The sequence below is a fragment of the Palaemon carinicauda genome, unplaced genomic scaffold (assembly GCF_036898095.1).
Source record: "Palaemon carinicauda isolate YSFRI2023 unplaced genomic scaffold, ASM3689809v2 scaffold78, whole genome shotgun sequence".
Taxonomy (NCBI): domain Eukaryota; kingdom Metazoa; phylum Arthropoda; class Malacostraca; order Decapoda; family Palaemonidae; genus Palaemon; species Palaemon carinicauda.
This window is the reverse complement of record NW_027172071.1, coordinates 217,501-235,107: the sequence shown is the minus strand read 5'-3', so window position 1 is coordinate 235,107 and position 17,607 is coordinate 217,501. Positions and strand designations below refer to the sequence as shown.

The 17,607-nt window shown below is 33.9% G+C and overlaps 2 protein-coding genes and 1 long non-coding RNA gene across 3 annotated transcripts in view; 2 read left to right on the top strand and 1 right to left on the bottom strand.

The window, feature by feature from the left end:
• LOC137637479 (clumping factor A-like) overlaps window positions 1-17,607 on the bottom strand; it is a 123,460-nt gene that overhangs the window by 25,643 nt on the left and 80,210 nt on the right. The window lies entirely within an intron of this gene.
• Window positions 1-17,607, top strand: part of LOC137637481 (uncharacterized) — a 178,299-nt gene that overhangs the window by 108,965 nt on the left and 51,727 nt on the right. The gene's annotated exons all lie outside the window — the stretch shown is intronic.
• LOC137637486 (piggyBac transposable element-derived protein 4-like) lies at window positions 3,514-5,978 on the top strand. Its single transcript, XM_068369665.1, has 3 exons — window positions 3,514-3,846; window positions 4,308-4,574; window positions 5,151-5,978. The coding sequence occupies exons 1-3, from the start codon at window positions 3,514-3,516 to the stop codon at window positions 5,430-5,432; spliced, it is 882 nt and encodes a 293-aa protein (XP_068225766.1). The 3' UTR covers window positions 5,433-5,978.

Below are 17,607 nucleotides of genomic sequence, written 5' to 3'. Positions count from 1 at the left end.
CATTCTCTTGGAAAATGCCTGAATTTTCTCAAAAAATTATCAAAAATATGAAAAAAAAAAAACAATTTTACGTCCATGGGGGTAAAGGGATGGCTTTTGTGAAACGTACCAGTACAGTCTTTGGGGGTAAAAGGGTTAAGCCATTTCTGACATTTCCTGAAATTTTCATCAAAATTCATTTGAAACTTTTTGGGTCAGGCTGGCAACAAACAGACATAGGTAAAATCCCAAATTACTTCAAACTTTGTGATTTGTTCCTACACAAATGCAAACCTTCCTTTAACCCGAGAACTGCTACAAGCCTCAAGACCTACTTTCAAAGTTAATCTCCCAAGTCCAATTCCTTTCCTTCACACACACTCAAACAAAAGAACGAGCGAACGAACAAACAACATAATAGTTATCACCCAAACTAAGGCAAACAACACCTTTTTTCTCTCTCGCTTCAACACTTCTATTCGAAAATTTCCTCATCTCTCCCTCCCCATTCCCTGGTGGTGGTGGTGGGGGGGGGTTTCTTCCACCCCTCACTCCTGGCACAGATACCTAAACATGGTCTTGAGCGGCTGTATGGGAGACTGCTATAAGCCTCTTCAGAGCGCAATTTTCTATCTCTTCTTGCAAATTCCCTTGTGAACTTAATTCGACTTTTATTATTTTTCTTATGATAAATCAATATATCTGGTAGAAATTTTAATGTTTATAACTTTATTTTACCACCCCTCACTCCTGGCACAGATACCTAAACATGGTCTTGAGCGGCTGTATGGGAGACTGCTATAAGCCTCTTCAGAGCGCAATTTTCTATCTCTTCTTGCAAATTCCCTTGTGAACTTAATTCGACTTTTATTATTTTTCTTATGATAAATCAATATTTCTGGTAGAAATTTTAATGTTTATAACTTTATTTTACCACCCCTCACTCCTGGCACAGATACCTAAACATGGTCTTGAGCGGCTGTATGGGAGACTGCTATAAGCCTCTTCAGAGCGCAATTTTCTATCTCTTCTTGCAAATTCCCTTGTGAACTTAATTCGACTTTTATTATTTTTCTTATGATAAATCAATATATCTGGTAGAAATTTTAATGTTTATAACTTTATTTTACCACCCCTCACTCCTGGCACAGATACCTAAACATGGTCTTGAGCGGCTGTATGGGAGACTGCTATAAGCCTCTTCAGAGCGCAATTTTCTATCTCTTCTTGCAAATTCCCTTGTGAACTTAATTCGACTTTTATTATTTTTCTTATGATAAATCAATATTTCTGGTAGAAATTTTAATGTTTATAACTTTATTTTACCACCCCTCACTCCTGGCACAGATACCTAAACATGGTCTTGAGCGGCTGTATGGGAGACTGCTATAAGCCTCTTCAGAGCGCAATTTTCTATCTCTTCTTGCAAATTCCCTTGTGAACTTATTCGACTTCTATTATTTTTCTTATGATAAATCAATATTTCTGGTAGAAATTTTAATGTTTATAACTTTATTTTACCTATATAATTATGTATAATATAAAACCTTTCCATAAACGGACTTTAACTTTTTTGCAAGGGAAAAAGGCGAATTGTAATTATTTTCAGTTAAAACTGGTTTTATATTAACATATTAGAAACATAAACAATGAAAAAAAAAAACATATAACAACATACATACACACTAACGATATCACATCGTAATATATTGTGTCGGAAGGGAAATAAAACCTGTGGCAACTCTCAAATCCTACGTCAGGACGGCGGTTGCCTAGTTTTAAATTACGACAACAATACCGAATGTTTTTGTTTTGAATATCCGCGAGTGTTTGTTTACAAAGTATAATTTTATTATAAGTAACTGAAGGGTTGTTTACAAGGAGTATGAATTACAATTATAATCAGCGTTTTTCTTTTATTGGTTATCCAAAGCTATTTTGATAACAATTAAAGTAATTTAGTAATCTTTTTTTTTTTTTGTATGTCACTTTTTTTCGCCATGACTAGACGTCGTAACAATCCGTGAAAAAAGGAGACTGTGACATCTTCTGGCAAGCACTGCGAGACCACAAAGACTAAAAGGAAAATCTGTTTCTCAAAAGAGACAAATGCAATGTCACAAGGGGAAATTAAAACCCAGCAACAAGAGGAAATTGGAAGAAAGGGCGGTGTGAAGAGAAGTGTTACTGGAAAATATGTACCACAAGAAAAGAAGCAATACCAAAGTATTGCTACCGATGTCATACTGACACCACCAAAACACATATGTGATGCTGATGCAATGCCTAGTACATCGGCCCCTTCCCCAATCATTAACCCTTTTACCCCCAGGCTCTTTGGAAATTTCCAACCCTTAACCCCCCAAGGGGTTATTTTTTCCCAAGCACATTTTGCAGTATATATTTTTTAAATTGCTCTAACAGCCTTAATTTTTGTCATAGAGAGGTCAGGTTAGTCTCATTCTCTTGGAAAATGCCTGAATTTTCTCAAAAAATTATCAAAAATATGAAAAAAAAAAATTTTATAGCATTTTTTTGCAAGGACGTACCGGTACGTCCATAGGGGTAAAGGGATGAGTTTTGTGAAACGTACCAGTACGTCCTTTGGGGGTAAAAGGGTTAACAAAAAACATCATTTTCAGAATCTGACACCGAGCAAATTCTTACCCATGTTATTTTCTGAAGACGAAACAGACGAAGATATAGATGATGACATCAACTGTGGTGATAGTGATAGTGGTGAGATGGGGACCTCTGATGATAGCGAAGATGATTTTGAAGCTGGATTATTCCGTTCAGATGGAGGGGATATTGAAGAAAGTGAAGAAGATGAAGAGAATGAAATAGGTAACATACATAAAATACGAGAGGGAAATATTCAGTCTTATATTTGGTCTGATGTCAATAACTTTATGCCCGACATTCCTCCCTTTGATGGTAATTGCGCTGGCATAACAAATGAGTGGCCTTGTGATGACACTGCAAGAGAAAATGAATATTTTCTTGCACTTTTCAATGAAGAATTAGTTGACCTTATTGTATGTGAAACTAACAAGTACTACTGGTGGGTAATGGAAAAGTTCTCTTTCACACAAATTTCACGAGTTCACAACTGGGTGGACGCAGATGCCCATGAAATTTATGTTTATTTTGCATTACTACAACTGATGGATGGTGTGAAGAAAGCTCTGGGTGATAGGAGGATAGATGTGAGAGAGGCAAGAGAGCGTGCTGGAAATAGGAATGAATGGCGAGCGATTGTGACGCAGTTCCGGTAGGCCCTGCTGCTTCCTCCGGTGCCTTAGATGACCGCGGAGGTAGCAGCAGTAGGGGATTTAGCATTATGAAGCTTCATCTGTGGTGGATAATGTGGGAGGTTGGGCTGTGGCACCCTAGCAGTACCAGCTGAACTCGGCTGAGTCCCTGGTTAGGCTGGAGGAACGTAGAGAGTAGAGGTCCCCTTTTTTGTTCTGTTTCATTGTTGATGTCGGCTACCCCCCAAAATTGGGGGAAGTGCCTTTGGTATATGTATGTATGTATGTACTACTGATGCCTCTCATGAAAAAACATGCATTACAAGACTATTGGAAACAAGACCCTTTGATTCCTACTCCAATTTTTCCGAAGTTCATGACCCGTGATAGATTCTTACTGTTGACTCGTTTCATGCACTTTGCTGACAACGGGAGACCAATCGCAAGTGATCGAATTTGGAAAATAAGATCATTCCTTAGTTTAGTTGTTGCAAACTTCAAAAAGGTCTTTCATCCTTTCCAGAAAATTGTGATTGATGAGTCCCTTATACTTTTCAAAGGGCGACTTGTCTTCAAACAGTATATCCCAAGCAAGCGTCATCAATTTGGGATCATCTTAAAAAGGAAAGTCTATGATCAGTGTATCCTCCCCACTGTCACCTATGGGGCCAAAACTTGGAATCTAACAAAAAAGCTTTCCCTTAAACTACGAACAATGCAGAGGGCACATGAGAGAATTATGCTAAATCTAACATGGAAGGATAGAAAAACAGCTAAATGGATACGTCAAAAAACTAAAGTAATGGATATCCTTGAAACCATTAGCAAGCTCAAATGGAACTGGGCGGGGCACATTGCCAGGATAACAGACAACCGATGGACATCACGAACAACCTTCTGGACACCCTGAGGATACACAAGAAACCGAGGAAGACAAAAAACCCGCTGGGGAGATGACTTAGACCAACATAAGCAACAGTGGCACAGAATAGCTTGCGATAGAAGTCTGTGGAGAAACCTGGGGAAGGCCTACATCCAACAAAGGACTTCTGAAGGCTGAAATGATGAATGATGATGATGATTGTTTCATGTGATTGTGAAACAGGAATAGTGCTTGATATTATAGTATATACTGGAACAGATATAGATATACCAAAAGGAGATCAGGGTAGTGGTTTGGGATTCTCAGGAGCAGTAGTCAAGAAAATGATGGCACCTTATATGGGTCATGGACTTATATTGTATACTGACAATTGGTATAGTAGCCCTACATTGGCACAATTCCTTCATGACAACGCCACAGGGGCGTGTGGAACAGTGAGAGAAAGCAGGAAATATACAGTATGCCCAAATTTGATGTCCCATCCACCTTTTATGACAATCCTAGTGACAGTGACTCCCCTAATGAGGAATGAGGATGAAACTACAAACAGAAGTCCATCCATCCATATACCAAAGGCACTTCCCCCAATTTTGGGGGGTAGCCGACATCAACAAGAAACAAAACAAAAAAAAAGGGGACCTCTACTCTCTACGTTCCTCCAGCCTAATCAGGGACTCAGCCGAGTTCAGCTGGTACTGCTAGGGTGCCACAGACCAACCTCCCACATTTCCACCACAAATGAAGCTTCATACTGCTGAGTCCCCTACTGCTGCTACCTCCGCGGTCATCTAAGGCATCGGAGGCAGCAGCAGGGCCTACCGGAACTGCGTCACAATCGCTCTCCATTCATTCCTATTTCTAGCACGCTCTCTTGCCTCTCTCACATCTATCCTCCTATCACCCAGAGCTTTCTTCACACCATCCATCCACCCAAACCTTGGCCTTCCTCTTGTACTTCTCCCATCAACTCTTGCATTCATCACCTTCTTTAGCAGACAACCAGACAGCAGACAGCAAAAACTAAAAAATAAGAGAGAAAAACAAAAGTCAAAACCGTACAACGGGAGAAAACTAACAAGATATTGGCTGTCAAGTGGATAGATAGAAAGCCTGTGACCCTTTCATCAACCATACATAAAGGTGACATAGTGAACACAGGTAAGGTCCACTACAGGACTGAGAAGAAAATCTGTAAGCCAGATGTTGTTGTTGATTACAACGAAAATATGCGCCTTGTAGATAAGAGTGACTGCCAGCTAAGTCGGACAGAGTGTACGAGGAAATCATTCAAGTGGTACCACAAAATCTCTTATTGACATCATTATGCTTAACCCTTTTACCCCCAAAGGACGTACTGGTACGTTTCACAAAAGCCATCCCTTTACCCCCATGGACGTACCGGTACGTCCTTGCAAAAAAATGCTATAAAAATTATTTTTTTCATATTTTTGATAATTTTTTGAAAAATTCAGGCATTTTTCAAGAGAATGAGACCAACCTGACCACTCTATGACAAATATTAAGGCTGTTAGAGCAATTTAAAAAAAAATATACTGCAAAATGTGCTGGGAAAAAAATAACCCCCTGGGGGTTAAGGGTTGGAAATTTCCAAATAGCCTGGGGGTTAAAGGGTTAATGCATACAATATTTGGCTTGTAAAGACATCCGACCCAACTTGCAAGAAATTAAAATTTCGTGATTTTATTTACAACGTTTCATACCAACTTCTTGAAAATTATGGCACCGTGACAAGTAGTAGACTTGGACGTCGCGGACATCCTCCGGGAGAAGTACCTAATATAGGGAGCAGCTTATATTAGCTATCATCATCTCCAGCACACAATATTTGATGAGGTCTAAAACAGGAACTCGGTTACAACTGCCTGTGCTGAATGTAATGTGCCTTTATGTCCAACTGACTGCTTTCGTCACCCAAATTGAATATTGAGAGAGAGAGAGAGAGCGAGAGCGAGAGCGAGAGAGAGAGAGAGCGAGAGAGAGAGAGAGAGAGAGAGAGAGAAAGAGAGAGAGAGAGAGAGAGAGAGAGAGAGAGAGAGAGAGAGAGAGAGAGAGAGAGAGAGAGAAAGAGAGAGAGAGAGAGAGAGAATAATCTTTTTAACCCTTTTACCCCCAGGCTTTTTGGAAATTTCCAACCCTTAACCCCCAAGGGGTTACTTTTTTCCCAGCACATTTTGGTGTATATTTCTTTTAAATTGCTCTAACAGCCTTAATTTTTGTCATAGAGAGGTCAGGTTGGTCTCATTCTCTTGGAAAATGTCTGAATTTTCTCAAAAAATTATCAAAAATATGAAAAAAATAATTTTTATAGCATTTTTTTGCAAGGACGTACCGGTACGTCCATGGGGGTAAAGGGATGGCTTTTGTGAAACGTACCAGTACGTCCTTTGGGGGTAAAAGGGTTAAGAAATGTTTTATATAGCCTGTATTCATTATTTATATCCACAATAGGAATTTTCTATATCTTTTGTATATACGGTATATACTGTATATTTTAATATGCGGTGATGCTTTTGATATACGCATTACTATATACAAATGCTTAAAAATGTCATATAAAAACCTATTGTAATTAGTCTGAACACATAGGCTGGGTCATGAGTTTATTAGTTCATCTATACAAGATTCTAATAATAGTTATTATGTTTTCAATATGATATAATTATTGCTCTCTTTATGTACTTTATCCCTTTTACCCCCAAAGGACGTACTGGTACGTTTCACAAAACTCATCCCTTTACCCCCATGGACGTACCGGTACGTCCTTGCAAATAAATGCTATAAAATTTTTTTTTTCATTTTTTTTTTTCATTTCTTTGAGAAAATTCAGGCATTTTCCAAGAGAATGAGACCAACCCGACCTCTCTATGACAAAAACTAAGGCTGTTAGAGCAATTTAAAAAAAATATACTGCAAAATGTGCTGGGGAAAAAATAACCCCTTGGGGGTTAAGGGTTGGAAATTTCCAAAAAGCCTGGGGGTAAAAGGGTTAAATATTATGATATTTTAGGTTATAACTACTATATATATTTGTAAAAGACTATGATATTGCATTACTTGTAATCAATTTGTTCCTTCAAATATTTTAAGTTGGTTTAGCAAAATTGTAAGTAAAAATATACATTCTCTCTAAATATGATATATTATTTAAAACAAATTTAAAATAATTGCAATGGTAACAATAGTCACTTTATGAATAGGGAGCCTTTGTAAAGTGACGGCCAGATCCCGTAGAAAACGGGAATATTCTGAACTGTGGCCGTCGTTCTAAAAACGATTTTGGCAGGAAAAACTAACTTAAAAAACCCACCTAACCTATACTAAAAGCCGTATCCTTACCCAGGGGGGCTCCCCCCCACCCCCGGACCCCCCTTACACAACAGTTTCCTTACCTACGAGTACAACGGGAGAAGCTAACTTAAAAAACCCACCTAACCTATGCTAAAAGCCGTGTCCTTACCCAGGGGTGCTGCGCCCCCCCGGACCCCCCCCTTACACAACATATTTAAGATCCGTAGACCCTTTCCAAACATTTTTATTCTATACACGATAACAGTCGGAGCGATAATAAGCAAATTAGGACGCTTGGCCGTAGCGCTACAAACTACCCATGAATAGATAAAGGAAAAAAATGAAGCAAATAAAGTGTTTGTAATAGTAAATGTGACTACATCAACTAAAATTATCATTATTTCAGGAATAGATACAATTCTATATCATAGGATTTGAAAATATAAAGTAATTTTTTTATCACTACTCTGCCTTAGATGACCGCGGAGGTAGCAGCAGTAGGGGATTCAGCATTATGAAGCTTCATCTGTGGTGGATAATGTGGGAGGGTGGGCTGTGACACCCTAGCAGTACCAGCTGAACTCGGTTGAGTCCCTTGTTAGGCTGGGAGGAACGTAGAGAGTAGAGGTCCCCTTTTTGTTTTGTTTCATTGTTGATGTCGGCTACCCCCCAAAATTGGGGGAAGTGCCTTTGGTATATGTATGTATGTATGTACTACTCTTTTCAATATATAGTAAAGGCTGTTTGTTAAAACCTTCATTACATAGTACGGAATGTAGTAAATAAAAATCGCTAACCTCTACCGGGCGCAAACAGTCCCCTGATATCGTGGGTGATACCCAACATACTATCCAACCGCCCCACCCATGAAAGACAATCCAGACTCACCCATTGGCCATCACGCGAGATTCCACGTCGCGCTTTAAAATTAACTTTGATGGTTTATAACAAAATAACAAACAAGATGTAGGGTAAAATATTTGGATGATATATGCACGAAGTTATTACAAAAACATTGGTATAGTTATGGGTTAGATTCTGAAACATTGTATTTTTGTCAAGATAGCCGCACCACGGGACTGTAGTAAAATGACATTGCCGCATTTCTCGGGTTAAGTCAAAGCAAATGTTATGCTACCTTGGGGGTGGCCTACTCGCCACCCGCCAACTACTACGGTACTACCTCGTTAAAAGTTTAACCGGCCATTTCCAGCCTTGCCGAAGTCGAACGTTTGTATTGTGTGTAGGAATAAAAAAGGGTTTATGAAGCACAAAATATTCAAAGCTTTTTGAAAACTAACAAAAGATTAGAAAACAGAAAAGGGAACACAGTGTTTGCTTACGGCTTGTTCAAGTCATATCCACACTACTTACAACGGCATATTCATCTAAATGTGATTTTTGTTATTCCAGCTTAATACGTCTGATTAATAGCGCCACCAGCTCTGAAGCTCAGTTGAATTCATGTTGAATAGTGATGAGACTGACTGTATCTTGAATCATACAATGACCCCATCTCTTGAATCCAACACATCTGAAAAAAGTTTAGACAATTAATAATCTTTCATATCATTGTATTCCAAACTTTTAATGTTATTATCTAAGTACTAAGATACGAGTCTAGAATTTTTAAGACAAGTTAAACAATTATCATTCACGCATTTGACTTTAAGAATGAATTTAATGACACTAGCAATACAGAGGGGCACCTGGGAGATCACTGTATACTTATGTTGTCCAAATCTCTGGCAAAATTTATAACAATATACTTGAAGACAATTAACATTACTGAGGGGACATTTCCACATCAGAATGCTTTCCACAGCACACTAGATATAGAAACACTGTTTACAGGTGGGGTCAGAGAAGGGGAAGTCACACAAGTTGAATTAACCGTTTTAATTTTAATTCAGGAAGTGGCATGTTTTTATTCAGCTGTTTTGTTAAAGTTTTTATAGTTTATATAGGAAATATTTATTTCCAGATTGTTGCTGTTCTTAAAACAATTAATTTTTTCCTTGTTCCCTTTCCTCACTGGGCTGTTTTCCCTGTTGGAGCAACTGGGCTTATAGCATCCTGCTTTTCCAACTAAGGTTGCAGCTTAGCAAATAATAATAATAATAATAATTAGAATTCAGTATTTCAAAAATTGAACAGGGTACTGTGAGCATCAAGCATGAGTCGGAGATGTCCATTCTTAGCCCTTAAGACGCAAGGATGGCAACGCATCACTCCAAGAGCGACGAAGTTCGGCCTGATACTTGCGAATGATTTTCTAAACCAATCAATCTAAAACTATCGAGTGTTACGGACTTTACCCAGCAAAAGGAATTTGCATAAGACAAGGCTTGTAGGTTAGGTTAGGTTGGGAAGTTTAAATCAGGTGGTGATCTTGTGTAGAGTTTTTACACAACAAGGAGCAGTTTTTATAGCATAGCGGTCATGCCTTAACCCTTTTACCACCAGGCTATTTGGAAATTTCCAACCCTTAACCCCCAGGGGGTTATTTTTTTCCCAGCTTATTTTGCAGTATATTTTTTTTTTAAATTGCTCTAACAGCCTTAATTTTTGTCATAGAGAGGTCAGGTTGGTCTCATTCTCTTGGAAAATGCCTGAATTTTCTCAAAAAATTATCAAAAATATGAAAACAAAAAATTTTATAGCATTTTTTTGCGAGGACGTACCGGTACGTCCATGGGGTTAAGGGATGGCTTTTGTGAAACGTACCAGTACGTCTTTTGGGGGTAAAAGGGTTAAGCGGGGTTTACACAGTCGAACGGTTTGTCGAACCCCATTGTTGCACCTGCCTGATAAAAACAGTTCAAAGAGGTGGTCAAAGCCATAAATGCATAAGGTTTGTGGACAATAAAACCCTGCCCACAAAAATCAGGGGAGAACAGGCTTTCTTTGAACACTCAAATACGCCAATCACACGTTCGAACATCACTCCAAACAAATGTCGATGAACGACTGGAAAACGTGAAGGAAATTCTCCCATTTTCTATGCACGAGAGAGGAAATGGCCGCTGATATACAAAGGCTCCTAAATCTTTACCCATGGACTGTTTAAGGTACTTCAAGGTATCAGGAGTTGGAATACATTAAACTAGAGGAGTTTAGGTTAACAGGGGTGTTAGGTTAGGTAGGTTAGGTAGGCAATTCCTTAAAGAAGTCCATGGTTAAGCCTACTAGTAGCTATTGATGATGCACATTCGATACCACTTATTGCATAGGATCTATGGGCTATCTCAGTTAATGAATGACGTAAAATGTCTATAATAAATGTCTAAATCTCTAAAAATCTTACGCAATGAGGTAAATGTTATTTATCTCCCAAAGGCTTCCACACGCCCAGTCTAGCCTCAGAAAAGAAGCTATTATTGGATCTAGTGGCTTCATTGGTTATAACATCCCTTACAATTCCTATCTAAAATATATCCTACGTTATTATGCATGTAATTTTATCAATAAAAACGATAGGTTAACCATAAAATAACGCTAAATAAAGCTTACCGAGTTACCGTCACTTTTTTCACTTTTCATATTCAAAACCTGAGTCACGTGACTTTGTTTACATTATTAAAGAAGCTTTGCACTTGCGCGGTTCTTCTTCTTCTTGAGTGGCCGCAAACTTATTTTGCGGAGTGAGCAGTTATTCTTTACTTCTTATATATTTCTTCCTTAAATAAGATATTTCACATTATTTTCTTATTTTAATCTTCATATGGCTGTTAAAATTCTTTTATATTTCTTTAGAAATGACTCTTAATATATTTCTTCCTTAGATAAGATATTTCACATCATTTTCTTATTTTCCTCTTCATATGGCTGTTAAAATTCTTTTATCTTTCTTTAGAAATGACTCTTAATATATTTCTTCCTTAGATAAGATATTTCACATTATTTTCTTATTTTCCTCTTCATGTGGCTGTTAAAATTCTTTTATCTTTCTTTAGAAATGACTCTTAATATATTTCTTCCTTAGATAAGATATTTCACATTATTTTCTTATTTTAATCTTCATATGGCTGTTAAAATTCTTTTATATTTCTTTAGAAATGACTCTTAATATATTTCTTCCTTAGATAAGATATTTCACATCATTTTCTTATTTTCCTCTTCATATGGCTGTTAAAATTCTTTTATCTTTCTTTAGAAATGACTCTTAATATATTTCTTCCTTAGATAAGATATTTCACATTATTTTCTTATTTTCCTCTTCATGTGGCTGTTAAAATTCTTTTATCTTTCTTTAGAAATGACTCTTAATATATTTCTTCCTTAGATAAGATATTTCACATTATTTTCTTATTTTCCTCTTCATGTGGCTGTTAAAATTCTTTTATCTTTCTTTAGAAATGACTCTTAATATATTTCTTCCTTAGATAAGATATTTCACATTATTTTCTTATTTTCCTCTTCATATGGCTGTTAAAATTCTTTTATCTTTCTTTAGAAATGACTCTTAATATATTTCTTCCTTAGATAAGATATTTCACATTATTTTCTTATTTTCCTCTTCATGTGGCTGTTAAAATTCTTTTATCTTTCTTGAGAAATGACTCTTAATATATTTCTTCCTTAGATAAGATATTTCACATTATTTTCTTATTTTCCTCTTCATGTGGCTGTTAAAATTCTTTTATCTTTCTTTAGAAATGACTCTTAATATATTTCTTCCTTAGATAAGATATTTCACATTATTTTCTTATTTTCCTCTTCATGTGGCTGTTAAAATTCTTTTATCTTTCTTTAGAAATGACTCTTAATATATTTCTTCCTTAGATAAGATATTTCACATTATTTTCTTATTTTCCTCTTCATATGGCTGTTAAAATTCTTTTATCTTTCTTTAGAAATGACTCTTAATATATTTCTTCCTTAGATAAGATATTTCACATTATTTTCTTATTTTCCTCTTCATTTGGCTGTTAATATTCTTTTTATCTTTCTTTTAAAATGACTCTTAATATATTTCTTCCTTAGATAAGATATTTCACATTATTTTCTTATTTTAATCTTCATGTGGCTGTTAAAATTCTTTTTATCTTTCTTTAGAAATGACTCTTAATATATTTCTTCCTTAGATAAGATATTTCACATTATTTTCTTATTTTCCTCTTCATGTGGCTGTTAAAATTCTTTTATATTTCTTTAGAAATGACTCTTAATATATTTCTTCCTTAGATAAGATATTTCACATTATTTTCTTATTTTAATCTTCATGTGGCTGTTAAAATTCTTTTATCTTTCTTTAGAAATGACTCTTAATATATTTCTTCCTTAGATAAGATATTTCACATTATTTTCTTATTTTCCTCTTCATGTGGCTGTTAAAATTCTTTTATCTTTCTTTAGAAATGACTCTTAATATATTTCTTCCTTAGATAAGATATTTCACATTATTTTCTTATTTTCCTCTTCATATGGCTGTTAAAATTCTTTTATCTTTCTTTAGAAATGACTCTTAATATATTTCTTCCTTAGATAAGATATTTCACATTATTTTCTTATTTTCCTCTTCATGTGGCTGTTAAAATTCTTTTATCTTTCTTTAGAAATGACTCTTAATATATTTCTTCCTTATATAAGATATTTCACATTATTTTCTTATTTTCCTCTTCATATGGCTGTTAAAATTCTTTTATCTTTCTTTAGAAATGACTCTTAATATATTTCTTCCTTAGATAAGATATTTCACATTATTTTCTTATTTTCCTCTTCATATGGCTGTTAAAATTCTTTTATCTTTCTTTAGAAATGACTCTTAATATATTTCTTCCTTAGATAAGATATTTCACATTATTTTCTTATTTTAATCTTCATGTGGCTGTTAAAATTCTTTTATCTTTCTTTAGAAATGACTCTTAATATATTTCTTTCTTAGATAAGATATTTCACATTATTTTCTTATTTTAATCTTCATGTGGCTGTTAAAATTCTTTTATCTTTCTTTAGAAATGACTCTTAATATATTTCTTCCTTAGATAAGATATTTCACATTATTTTCTTATTTTAATCTTCATGTGGCTGTTAAAATTCTTTTATCTTTCTTTAGAAATGACTCTTAATATATTTCTTCCTTAGATAAGATATTTCACATTATTTTCTTATTTTCCTCTTCATGTGGCTGTTAAAATTCTTTTATCTTTCTTTAGAAATGACTCTTAATATATTTCTTCCTTAGATAAGATATTTCACATTATTTTCTTATTTTCCTCTTCATGTGGCTGTTAAAATTCTTTTATCTTTCTTTAGAAATGACTCTTAATATATTTCTTCCTTAGATAAGATATTTCACATTATTTTCTTATTTTCCTCTTCATGTGGCTGTTAAAATTCTTTTATCTTTCTTTAGAAATGACTCTTAATATATTTCTTCCTTAGATAAGATATTTCACATTATTTTCTTATTTTAATCTTCATGTGGCTGTTAAAATTCTTTTATCTTTCTTTAGAAATGACTCTTAATATATTTCTTCCTTAGATAAGATATTTCACATTATTTTCTTATTTTCCTCTTCATGTGGCTGTTAAAATTCTTTTATCTTTCTTTAGAAATGACTCTTAATATATTTCTTCCTTAGATAAGATATTTCACATTATTTTCTTATTTTCCTCTTCATGTGGCTGTTAAAATTCTTTTATCTTTCTTTAGAAATGACTCTTAATATATTTCTTCCTTAGATAAGATATTTCACATTATTTTCTTATTTTCCTCTTCATGTGGCTGTTAAAATTCTTTTATCTTTCTTTAGAAATGACTCTTAATATATTTCTTCCTTAGATAAGATATTTCACATTATTTTCTTATTTTCCTCTTCATGTGGCTGTTAAAATTCTTTTATCTTTCTTTAGAAATGACTCTTAATATATTTCTTCCTTAGATAAGATATTTCACATTATTTTCTTATTTTCCTCTTCATGTGGCTGTTAAAATTCTTTTATCTTTCTTTAGAAATGACTCTTAATATATTTCTTCCTTAGATAAGATATTTCACATTATTTTCTTATTTTCCTCTTCATGTGGCTGTTAAAATTCTTTTATCTTTCTTTAGAAATGACTCTTAATATATTTCTTCCTTAGATAAGATATTTCACATTATTTTCTTATTTTCCTCTTCATGTGGCTGTTAAAATTCTTTTATCTTTCTTTAGAAATGACTCTTAATATATTTCTTCCTTAGATAAGATATTTCACATTATTTTCTTATTTTCCTCTTCATGTGGCTGTTAAAATTCTTTTATCTTTCTTTAGAAATGACTCTTAATATATTTCTTCCTTAGATAAGATATTTCACATTATTTTCTTATTTTCCTCTTCATGTGGCTGTTAAAATTCTTTTATCTTTCTTTAGAAATGACTCTTAATATATTTCTTCCTTAGATAAGATATTTCACATTATTTTCTTATTTTCCTCTTCATGTGGCTGTTAAAATTCTTTTATCTTTCTTTAGAAATGACTCTTAATATATTTCTTCCTTAGATAAGATATTTCACATTATTTTCTTATTTTCCTCTTCATGTGGCTGTTAAAATTCTTTTATCTTTCTTTAGAAATGACTCTTAATATATTTCTTCCTTAGATAAGATATTTCACATTATTATCTTATTTTCCTCTTCATGTGGCTGTTAAAATTCTTTTATCTTTCTTTAGAAATGACTCTTAATATATTTCTTCCTTAGATAAGATATTTCACATTATTTTCTTATTTTCCTCTTCATGTGGCTGTTAAAATTCTTTTTATCTTTCTTTTAAAATGACTCTTAATATATTTCTTCCTTAGATAAGATATTTCACATTATTTTCTTATTTTCCTCTTCATGTGGCTGTTAAAATTCTTTTTATCTTTCTTTTAAAATGATAAAGTTAAGGTTTATGAATGGTAAGGTTAGAAGAGATATGTGAGCTTAACACTTAGGAAGAAATCATAGTTATAAAGACAAAATTGCTTATAATAAAACTAAAAGGAAATTTATAGAAATATGAATTAAAATTATAGAAATGGGAAAGAAAATTATAGAAATGGGAAAGAAAATGATAGAAATGGGAAAGAAAATGAGAGAAATGGGAAAGAAAATGATAGAAATGGGACAGAAAATGATAGAAATGGGAAAGAAAATGATAGAAATGGGAAAGAAAATGATAGAAATGGGAAAGAAAATGATAGAAATGGGAAAGAAAATTATAGAAATGGGAAAGAAAATGATAGAAATGGGAAAGAAAATGATAGAAATGGGAAAGAAAATGATAGAAATGGGAAAGAAAGTGATAGAAATGGGAAAGAAAATGATAGAAATGGGAAAGAAAATGATAGAAATGGGAAAGAAAATGATAGAAATGGGAAAGAAAATGATAGAAATGGGAAAGAAAATGATAGAAATGGGAAAGAAAATTATACAAATGGGAAAGAAAATGATAGAAATGGGAAAGAAAATTATACAAATGGGAAAGAAAATTATACAAATGGAAAAGAAAATTATATGCTTTGTGGGTTGTGCAGTGAAGCATATGATACGACAGAGCATTTATTTATCTGTAAAGAACTAAGAAAATTTAGATGCAATAGCAAAGAATTCAGAAAATTTAGAAGCAGTAGCATAGAATTAAAGAATTTAGCATTATAAAACAGATATATTGCCCAATATCTTATTATCATTAACATTATTACTTGCCAAGCTACAACCCTATTTGAAAAAGCAGAATGCTATAAGCCTGAAGGCTCCAATAGGGAAAATATCCCAGTGAGGAGAGGAAATAAGGAAACTATAAGTACTTGAAAATTAAAATAGAATAGTTTAAGAACAGTAACAGCATGAGAATGAATATTTCATATATAAACCAGAAAAAAAAACTAGAGGAAGAGAAATAAGATAGAATAGAGTGACTGAGTGTACCCTCAAGCAAGAGAACTCTACCCGCAAGACAGTGAAAGACCATGGTACAGAGGCTAAGGTACTGTCCAAGACAAAGAACAATGGTTTGATTTTATGGAATGTCCTTCTCCTAGAAGACTTTGTAAGGGACAGTGAACTTTCTGCAGAGTAAAGCTCTTTGCACCAACACATCTAGTACTCTGGTCAAATTCATGGTTCCTGATTCCTAATTGCTCACTTTGCAAAATAAGTTTGACAGGAGCAAAGCCTCTAAACTTATATTCAGTAATCCAATTGAGATATTTTCCTGTAAAGTAAGCAAATCTTAGTAAAGATCTTTAGTTTTAAGCTTATCCTAATGTACCTTGAAATCAGCTGGGATATATTTTGTTAGTTTTGTCCATAATTATGGTACTTTAAGTTCTTCTTTCAGATTCATGGCCCAGCTTATTTAGGTTTATATTGTATGATCTGTAGTTCGACTAAGGCAAACAATATCATATTAAACAAGAAAAGCACTCAGAGTGCAGACCTCCACCACGGTAGCTTATTTCGGTCGACCTTTTGCTCTACCTTAACCTTTGATCTAGGACTTGCAAAACTGAATCACTTCCACGTATCAATATAACAATTAATCCCTGAAAGTTTCACCACTCTGTGAGTAAAATTGTGGACAGGAAGTTGTTCACAAACAAACAGACAAACACACACGAATAGGGGCGAAAACATAACCTCCTTCCAACTTCGTTAGCGGTGGTAAAAAAGTCAATGGAAATTTCGAAAAGAATAACTCGATATATTTCGTTATAATTGCTTTGGTGGGTTACAATTATTCAACTAAAACATTATAAAAACATTACCAAAACTACAAACATACACACATACATAAATGCATAAATACATACATATACATACATTCAATGTATATATATCTTGGAAAGCAAGATAATTAATTCAGAAACGCATTAAATATGTGCTGCTTTTCTGTGTTCAATGCCCATGTTCTATTACTTACTGTTTCTGAGAGTTTATAACATAAACAGTATAAATGTTGATAGTAAAGGAATAACAAACTTCTTTATGAGTTAAAGCTTAAGTTTTTAGAATGAGCCATATAATAGAGTTTCAGTTTGACAAGAAGCTGAAAAAAAAAATAAATTTTTGTTTTAGAGATAATGCATAGTAGAAAAAGGGTGGAGAAAGACGTTCCTTGTGGCTAAAAAAACAAGAAAAAAATATATAAAGTATTTTGATTATTATACACGAGAGAGAGAGAGAGAGAGAGAGAGAGAGAGAGAGAGAGA